Source organism: Acipenser ruthenus, unplaced genomic scaffold, assembly GCF_902713425.1.
Source record: "Acipenser ruthenus unplaced genomic scaffold, fAciRut3.2 maternal haplotype, whole genome shotgun sequence".
Taxonomy (NCBI): Eukaryota; Metazoa; Chordata; class Actinopteri; order Acipenseriformes; family Acipenseridae; genus Acipenser; species Acipenser ruthenus.
Genome location: NW_026708728.1, coordinates 445,031 through 454,968, shown reverse-complemented (window position 1 = coordinate 454,968; position 9,938 = coordinate 445,031). Strand labels below are relative to the sequence as shown.

Below are 9,938 nucleotides of genomic sequence, written 5' to 3'. Positions count from 1 at the left end.
CATCGCTCTAAGAGCCGGGATGGAAGTCGGGGTGACAAGTCCGTGACGATCCAGGCTCCGGGGGAACCCCTGCTGGACAACGAGTCGACGCGAGGAGATGATCGAGTCAGTGTGCCGTTCATCCTCCTTCACTAAGACTCGAGACTCCCGCTGCTCAGCAGCGTGATCCGTTCCTGGTTTCACTAGGAGTTTAATTAGAAGACACCCCATTGCTTCTGTAGTTTTTGACTGGAGCTGAGAAACCTGTCGAAACAGGCAAATTAGTGATTGTCTGGTTTAATGGGCCATGCAGGCCATGCGGTTTGATTTTTAAAACAGTCAGAGTAAAGGAACACAAACTGTGAAATGCAGGAGAAATTTTTTTTTTTATTTTTTTTTTTATTTTTTTTTAAGATGCCCAATTTAAAGCACAAAACGGTCTAATGTTTCCACACACACGAGTGTCTATTTTTTTATGTTGTTGGTTTACTCCTGGGGTGGAAATCAAATAAACCTGTTTTGTGCATCAAACACACTGACACACACACACACACACTGACACACACTGACACACACTGACACACACTGACACACACACACACACTGACACACACTGACACACACTGACACACACTGACACACACACACACACTGACACACACTGACACACACTGACACACACGCACACACAGACACAGACACACACACTGACACAGACACTGACACACACGCACACACTGACACACTGACACAGACACTGACACACACGCACACACTGACACAGACACACGCACAGACACTGACACACACGCACACACTGACACAGACACACGCACAGACACTGACACACACGCACACACTGACACAGACACACGCACACACACTGACGCACACGCACACACAGACACAGACACACACACTGACACAGACACTGACACACACGCACACACTGACACAGACACTGACACACACGCACACACTGACACAGACACACGCACAGACACTGACACACACGCACACACTGACACAGACACACGCACAGACACTGACACACACGCACACACTGACACAGACACACGCACACACACTGACGCACACGCACACACTGACGTACTCACACACACACTGACGCAGACACACACACACTGACACACGCACACACCGACGTACACACACACACACTGACACGCACACACACACTGACGTACTCAGACACACACACACTGACACAGACACACGCACACACACTGACGCACACGCACACACTGACGTACTCACAGACACACACACTGACGCAGACACACACACTGACACGCACACACACACTGACGTACTCAGACGCACACGCTGACGTACTGACAGACACACACTGACACACACACACTGACACACACTGACGTACTCACACACACACACACACTGACGCGCACCCACACTGACACTGACACAGACTGACGCACACACACACAACACACACTGACACACCCCCTTGTATCTTAAAAGGCCATCCTAAAACAAATTCTATTTTTCTAAATTTCCAACAAAAAAAAAATAAAGTTTCTGTTTTTCAATTCCAGCTTCTTTATTAAAAAAAAAAAAAGCCTTTCCAATTCCCACATCCGTCCCTCGGCGCTTTTTAAAAGAGCAGTCATTAAACCATGACATTTTACTAAAAACCTATCTGTCCCTCCCCCCCACCCCCATTTCAAAACAGGACGACAACTGGGGCGAGACCACCACAGTGGTGACCGGCACATCCGAGCACAGCGTGTCGAACGAGGACCTGACCCGCATCGCCAAGGACGTGGAAGAATCGACCCCCCCGGACTGCAGGCGCTACCTGGGGCCGGCTCTGTCGGGGGCCCTGGGCCTGTTCGCCTTCCTCACTCCCGTCGCCTTCCTCCTCCTCCCCCAGCTCCTCTGGAGGGACTCCCTGGACCCCTGCGGGACTCCCTGCGAGGGTCTCTACGTCTCCCTGGCGTTCAAACTCCTGGTCCTGCTCATCGCTTCCTGGGCCCTGTTCCTGCGCCCCCCTCGGTCCGCCCTGCCCCGGGTCTTCGTGTTCCGTTCCCTCCTCATGGCGCTGGTCTTCCTCTTCGTGGCGTCCTACTGGCTGTTCTACGGGGTGCGGGTTCTGGAGCCGCGAGAGCGGGATTTCCGCGGGATCGTGGAGTACGCGGCCTCCCTCGTCGATGCCTTGCTGTTTATTCAGTACCTGGCGATCGTGCTGCTGGAGATCCGGCAGATCCAGCCAGCCTTCAGCGTCAAGGTGGTGCGGAGCACAGATGGGGCCAGCAGGTTTTACAACATCGGGCACCTCAGGTGAGAACGGAACTGGGAGAGAATTTGGTCTTCCTGTGTGGCGGCTGTGTGTCTGATGCACCAAGGCTTTTCAACGAAGGCAGACGCGTGGCGAATGACATCTTAATAGAGAAAAGTGTGAAGTATTGCACGCTGGCAATAAAAATGTGCGTTATTATTATTATTATTATTATTTATTATTATTTATTTCTTAGCAGACGCCCTTATCCAGGGCGACTTACAATTGTTACAAGATATCACATTATTTTTACATACAATTCCCCATTTATACAGTTGGGTTTTTACTGGAGCAATCTAGGTAAAGTACCTTGCTCAAGGGTACAGCAGCAGATATTCTCTCTCTCTCTCTCTCTCTCTCTCTCTCTCTCTCTCTCTCTCTCTCTCTCTCTCTCTCTCTCTCTCTCTCTCTCTCTCTCTCTCTCTCTCTGTCTCTGTCTCTCCCTGTCTCTCCTAATAATAATTATTATTATTATTATTATTATTATTATTTATTTCTTAGCAGACGCCCTTATCCAGGGCGACTTAAAATAGTTACAAGATATCACATTATTTTTACATACAGTTCCCCATTTATACAGTTGGGTTTTTACTGGAGCAATCTAGGTAAAGTACCTTGCTCAAGGGTACAGCAGCAGATATTATTATTATCTCTCTCTCTCTCTCTCTCTCTCTCTCTCTCTCTCTGTCTCTTTCTCTGTGTCTTATTATTATTTATTTTTTTTACAAATGGTTTTGTATGAGTTCTGATCGCTCTGTTGCTGTCAGTACCTGGGGGCAGCAGGGCTCTGACCCCGTGGAAACGCGGGCTCTGCGTCCTGACCCCGTGGAAACGCGGGCTCTGCGCCCTGACCCCGTGGAAACGCGGGCTCTGCGTCCTGACCCCGTGGAAACGCGGGCTCTGCGTCCTGACCCCGTGGAAACGCGGGCTCTGCGTCCTGACCCCGTGGAAACGCGGGCTCTGCGTCCTGACCCCGTGGAAACGCGGGCTCTGTTCTGGGCTCCCTGACGCCCCTCCTGGTTTTTGTTTTGTGCTTTCTCAGTATCCAGCGCGCGGCCGTGTGGATTCTGCAGCAGTATTACAGCGACTTCCCGGTGTACAACCCGGCCCTGCTCAACCTCCCCAAATCCATCCTCTCCAAAAAGATGTCCGGATTTAAAGTCTACTCCCTGGGGGAAGGTGAGTCGCGTCGCACGCTGCTGTTACACTGTGATGATGATATTATTATTATTATTATTATTATTATTATTATTATTTATTTCTTAGCAGACGCCCTTATCCAGGGTGACTTACAATTGTTACAAGATATCACATTATTTTTACATACAATTACCCATTTATACAGTCGGGTTTTTACTGGAGCAATCTAGGTAAAGTACCTTGCTCAAGGGTACAGCAGCAGTGTCCCCCCACCTGGGATTGAACCCACGACCCTCCGGTCAAGAGTCCAGAGCCCTAACCACTACTCCACACTGCTGCACTCCATATTACAGGTTAGGAGTAAGGGTCTCAATATTACATTTAGGGGTTCAGTTAAAGTCCAGTGTGTTTTTTTTGGTGCTACAGGAAGGTTAAATCGGACCTGCAGTGTGTGAAACAAAATGCATACGCGAAAGAATGTGTTCAGTTATATAAATACTTTTATTTATGTATCATATCTTCTCTCTCTCCTCCTCTCTATCTCTTGCTCTTTCTTTCTCTCTGTTTTATATATATTTTTTATTTATGTATCATCTCTCTCTTGCTGTCTTTCTCTCTGTCTCTTCTCTGCCTCTCCTCTCTCTCTTCTCTGTCTGTCATCTCTCTGTCTCATCTCTCGCTCTCTCTCGCTCTCTCTCGCTCTCTCTCGCTCTCTCTCGCTCTCTCTCTTGCTCTCTCTTGCTCTCTCTCTCTCTCTGTCTCTCTCTCTCTCTCGTCTCTCTCTCTCTCTGTCTCTCTCTCTCTGTCTCTCTCTCTCTGTCTCTCTCTCTCTCTGTCTCGCTCTCTCTCTGTCTCGCTCTCTCTTTCTCTCTGTCTCTCTCTCTCTCTCTTTCTCTCTCTCTCGCTCTCTCTCTCTCTCGCTCTCTCTCTCTCTCTGGCTCTCTCTCTCGCTCTCTCTCTCTCTCTCTCTCTCTCTCTCTCTCGCTTCTGCCTCTCTCTCTCTCTCTCTCTCTCTCTCTCTCTCTCTCTCGCTCCTGCCTCTCTCTCTCTCTCTCTCTCTCTCTCTCTCTCTCTCTCTCTCTCGCTCTCTCTCTTCCCCCTCTCTCTCGCTCTCTCTCTCTCTCTCTCTCTCTCTCTCTCTCTCGCTCTCTCGCTCTCTCTCTCTCTCTCTCTCTCCTCTCTCTCTCGCTCTCTCTCTCGCTCTCGCTCTCGCTCTCGCTCTCTCTCTTCCCCCTCTCTCTCGCTCTCTCCCTCTCTCCTCTCCTCCCTCCCTCCCCACCTCCAGAGAACAGCACCAGTAACTCGACTGGCCAGTCCAGAGCCATGATCGCGGCCGCGGCTCGGAGGAGAGACAACAGTCACAACGAGTATTACTACGAAGAGGCCGAGATGGACCGGCGCGTCCGGAAACGGAAAGCCAGGTGGGCTTGAGACACGGAGGTGGAGACTCGGGGAGCCCTGGAGCCCCTCCTCCTCCTCCCTGAGGGATTGCGGTGCTTCGTGCTGGGGGGGGGGGGAGGAGGGGAGCTGGTGGTGGTTTTTCTTCTTGTTTGGGACCCCCTGAGCTCTCTCCATGACCGAACCAGACCCTTCATTGAACTGTAATAATCTGCATAACGAGACCTTTTTAATTGTTCTGAGCGCCTACAGGAGTAGCGGATTTCGGTTTGTTTTGTAACGGGGTGATGTTGAAATCTCCTCCTAACTGTTTTGTTTTTGAAGAGCTGAAAACAATTAGAAAAGTCAAATTTAAGATAAATTTGTTAGTTCTGTTAAGGGTTTGGTTAAGTAATTCACAGCTCAGTTAGTGTCCAGTGATGATGATGATGATGTGGTTTTTGTAATCTGAATTATTGTAAGGTATTAGGAATCGATTTTTTAAAAGGAATTGGAAATTGATTTAAAATTGGGAAATTACCCCAAACTTCATAATAGACCGGAGCTGTTCTGAAATATTCAAAGTGTTGTTGCTGTTTCTCCTCCCAGGCTGGTGGTGGCGCTAGAGGCACACCTGTCACTTTATTATTATTATTATTATTATTTATTTCTTAGCAGACGCACTTATCCAGGGCGACTTACAATGGTTACAAGATATCACATTATTTTTACATACAATTCCCCATTTATACAGTTGGGTTTTTACTGGAGCAATCTAGGTAAAGTACCTTGCTCAAGGGTACAGCACCAGTGTCCCCCACCTGGGATTGAACCCACGACCCTCCGGTCAAGAGTCCAGAGCCCTAACCTCTACCCCACACTGCTGCCCCCTTTTAGAGTTTATCTATCTTGACAGTATTAACATGAGAGAGTGTCGCTGCTGTTTCTCCTCCCAGGCTGGTGGTGGCGGTAGAGGAAGCCTTCACCCATATCAAGCGGCTCCAGGAAGAAGATCAGAAGAACCCGCGGGAGGTCATGGACCCCCGAGAGGCGGCCCAGGCGATCTTCGCCTCCATGGCCCGGGCCATGCAGAAGTATCTCCGAACCACGAGGCAGCAGCCCTACCACAGCATGGAGGGGATCCTGCAGCACCTGCAGTTCTGTATCTCCCACGACATGACGCCCAAGGTAGGCTGGGGGGGCTCCAGGGGTTAAAGAAAAAGTGGGGGGGCTTGATACCAGGAGGTTCAAATCCCGGCTTAGCCACTGACTCCCTGTGTGTGTGTGTGTGACCCTGAGCAAGTCACTGAACCTCCTTGTGCTCCGTCCTTCAGGATGAGACGTCAAACAAACGAGCTCCTATTGGAAGTGACTGCAGCAGCAGCAGCAGCAGCAGCAGTTGATGATGCAGAGTTCACCCCCACTAGTCTCTGGAAGTCGCTTTGGATAAAAAGCATCTGCTAAATTTAAATAATAGCAACACTTGCGGTGTGAAGCCCAAGGTAGAGCCTCACTTAGCGAAAGGTAGAGGCGGTCTAAATCCTGCAGATAACGGAGTTTCTCAGAAATCTCCGAACTTGCGGGCTCCCTCGGCATTCTCGGTGTTCCGCAGCTGCATCATCATCATCATCATCCTCGTTCTCGTGTAAACAGGCTCGATGCGAAGTCTCGCTGTGGCGTGATTGACAGTTTCTATTTTATAGTTATTATCTGTCTGTAAACCGCACTGCTGTGTTTGAAATATCTCCCAATGTAACCCCGTGCTGCCCTGTGACTTCCTGCGCGAGTCGCCTGGGATAAAAAGGGGTCTGACGATAAATAATTGCCTCACCGCCTCCTCAAGACTCACCTCTTCAGACAGCACCTGTAGAAACTCCTCTTTTTTTCTCTCTGGACACTTTATCACTCTTCCTTAAATGCGCTTTACTTGCTCTTATCTGCCCCCTATTTTACTGCATTTAATCCTGTACTTTAGAGTGCTGTAATCTGTCACAAGTGTTATTTAATCTGTAGTATTTTGTATTTATCATATCCTGATGTAACTATCACTGACACTGTTATCTGCTCCGTTACTGAATCGTATTTTGTCACACTTGTACTTGCTAGAACCAAAGTCATTGTATTTATCTTGCTCTTAATTGCATTATTACTTCTACTGTGATTCTTGAAATGTATTTTTGTTTACGATTGTAAGTTGCCCTGGATAAGGGCGTCTGCTAAGAAATAAATAATAATAATTGAAATCCGAACCCCTCCTGTCCTTACGCAGGCGTTCCTGGAGCGGTACCTGACCCCCGGCCCCACGGTGCAGTACCACAAAGACAACACCGCGGGGCGCCAGTGGACGCTGGTGAGCGAGGAGCCGGTGACTTCGGCACTGCGGGAGGGCGTGGTCTTTGCTCTCAAGCGGATGGATTTCTCCCTGGTGGTGACGGCGAGGAGGATCCCCTTCCTGCAGGTCCGAGAGGAGTTCGTCGACCCCAAGAGCCACAAGTTCGTCATGCGGCTGCAGTCGGAGACCTCCGTCTGAGAGACGGGGAGGGGAGGGGATGGGAGGGGAGGGGTCCTGGTTTTGAAGGCTTTTGAAGGAGAGGGAAACCCAATTTTTCTTTTCCTCTCACTTCAGTCCAGGTGGCCGTTGAGTTTGCCTGTTTTGGAATTTTTTTTATTTTTGTTTTTTTAATCTCCACGCAGCAGAGTGTGTTTCGAGGTGACCGTGGAGATTGCCTGTTTTGGAAACGTTACGTTTTTTTTTTTCATTTTTTTAATTATATATGAAGACCAACGTGAAGTGTTTTGGCTCAACTTTTTATTCGTGGAAGTATGAAAAAACTAAAAAAATGTCTTCGAATGGGAGTGAATGAAATGGTTTGGGTTGGGCGTTGTGTGGACTCATAAAAAGCTGGCTGTTCTGTTTCAGCTGCTTTGTGTGAGCTTGGGACTTGGGTTCAGGAGACTGGGTTTCAGGCCACTGCGCGGTAAACCAGGCAGGGAGACCCAGGGTTTGATCCAGCCTCCTCAAACTCGGTCTCCCGTCGGGCGGGGGTCTCCTGAAACCAGATTTCTAGCCCCTGCTGTTCCGGAAAAAACAGTGGCATCGTGTTCCTCTCCTACGTCTCTACCATGGCCTTAATTTCTAAAGTCTAGTAAGAACAAAATTGTGTGTGTGTGTTTGAAAGACTTAAGAATAGAGGCTTTTCCAAAACTGCATGAAAGAAAACTGATGGGGCTGAATTAGCTTTTATTTTTAACCAAGACTTCTTAATTGTTCACACAAGAGATCTTCCAGCTATTAGTCTGATTACTGGGCTGTTTGCGTTGGGGGGGCAAGTCACCTTTTTATTATTCAGAGTTTATCAACCCTAAGATATGAAATAACTGTTGATTTTATTAACATGATTTTGTTGGCCAAACAGCTTTTCAGTACAATACTTTTCAAAATAAAGTAATGCAAATAAACATTTGTTTTAATATTTAACATAACTCTGTTAACATGTAATATGATAAGTTTAATACCACCAGAAAAGATTATGAGAGAGTGTGTGTGTGTGTGAATGAGACTTGATCTGAGTGAGTTTTTAATTCTCAGTAAAATTCTAGTGTGAGTATTATTTTTTGTTTAGTGTAATGTCATTTATATATATATATTGTTTTTAGTTCTGTGAGTTGTTTTTTTTAAAACACTTGTTTCACTGGACGAGTGCATTTAGACAAAATATTTTTTAGTTTTTTTGGGGTGGAACCAATTCTTCCTGCCTATTGGTTTGCCTGGACGATTTTGAGCGTGACACCAATTGGGATTTTGAGCAGGGGGCTGGGGTGCCCTTTTCCACGCGACGCGATTGTAACGTCATTCCCCCAAAAACCGTTTTCGGACTGTGGGACGGTTACCTTATTCTGTCATTTTAACTTTTTTTATTTTTGTGGTGACATTTTTGGGGGACCGGTATTTTTTAAATTCATTTTTCTCTTTCCTGCGACGTTGCCTACGAAAAAACGACGCGTTGCCGTGTTCCATTGTGATGTCATCGGAATGGATAACCATCACTGTGATGTCATAAACCAGCAACTTTTTTTCCTGTGACTATGAAGGACAACTGATTTTTAAAAAAAGAAACTGTGCCGTGATGCCAGCTAGGAGCACCCATTCATTCTGTGATGTCATTCGGCGAGGGAGGAGGGACGGACGGGAGTGGGGTGGGGTGCAGTATCGGGCGGGGCGGGGTGGGGTGTGAAATCATGATATTTTGCATTTGCTTTGATTTTTGTAATTTTCAAAACCTGTGTCCTGCATCGTGGCGTCTCTCCTTGTGAAAGGGGGGCCCCTCGGAATGTTAATTAACCAATTAAAAAGAGAGGGGGTGGGGAGAGACGCCAGGGCTGGCTTCTGTTGTCATAACTACTGTAGGTGTGATGTCATCATGATGTAATCGGGGTGAACGGTTTACCGGTCTGAATTTGACATGGGCTTAAAAAAAATCTAATGAAATCGAGAGAGAGAGAGATAGAAGTTTTTTTTCTTTATATAAATGTTACACGACCCTGCTGTGTGATCATTAGAGCCTGGCCGGGCAGCGATCAAATATTAACACTACAATCCTGTGGCCTACATAACACTAAAACCAGAGGAAGCTACAGCACAGGCGTGCAAAGTGAATCTAGAACGAGCGAGACGCTACTGGGCTGAGTGTAGGAGCACTACCGTTATTGGAAGTGTGTGGTTTTATTTACAAGATTTATCAAGATTTAAAAAAAGGTTTCGTTCCTTTTCGAAAATCTGCCAAGGCGTCTTTCAGCGGTGGTATTACTGTACAGCTTTCATATCCTCGCCCTCTATATAAAGTTAACTCCTTGTGCCTCGTAAAACTCCAATGAAAGCTGCTGAATAATGTTCCCTTGTTAACATATTGAATTCCACCCCCTCTATATAGAATGAACTCCCTCAGCTTCATAGAGTCCAATGAAAGCTGCTGAATAATGTTCCCTTGTTAACATATTGAATTCCACCCCCTCTATATAGAATGAACTCCCTCAGCTTCATAGAGTCCAGTGAAAGCTGCTGAATAATGTTCCCTTGTTAACATATTGAATTCCACACTCAGCGCTTTGTATAGTTTTTCAA

The 9,938-nt window shown here is 47.3% G+C and overlaps 1 protein-coding gene across 1 annotated transcript in view; it reads left to right on the top strand.

The window, feature by feature from the left end:
* The window catches only part of LOC131735557 (vang-like protein 2), a 10,479-nt gene extending 1,467 nt beyond the window's left edge, over positions 1-9,012 (top strand). Inside the window, exons 2-7 of the mRNA XM_059021650.1 lie at positions 1-105; positions 1,694-2,301; positions 3,342-3,478; positions 4,725-4,860; positions 5,773-6,004; positions 7,086-9,012. The exon at positions 1-105 is cut by the window's left edge and continues 16 nt beyond it. Coding sequence (XP_058877633.1) covers positions 1-105; positions 1,694-2,301; positions 3,342-3,478; positions 4,725-4,860; positions 5,773-6,004; positions 7,086-7,346 — 1,479 coding nt within the window. The 3' untranslated portion in view covers positions 7,347-9,012. The remainder of the gene's footprint in view (positions 106-1,693; positions 2,302-3,341; positions 3,479-4,724; positions 4,861-5,772; positions 6,005-7,085) is intronic.
* Positions 9,013-9,938: the final 926 nt, after the last annotated feature.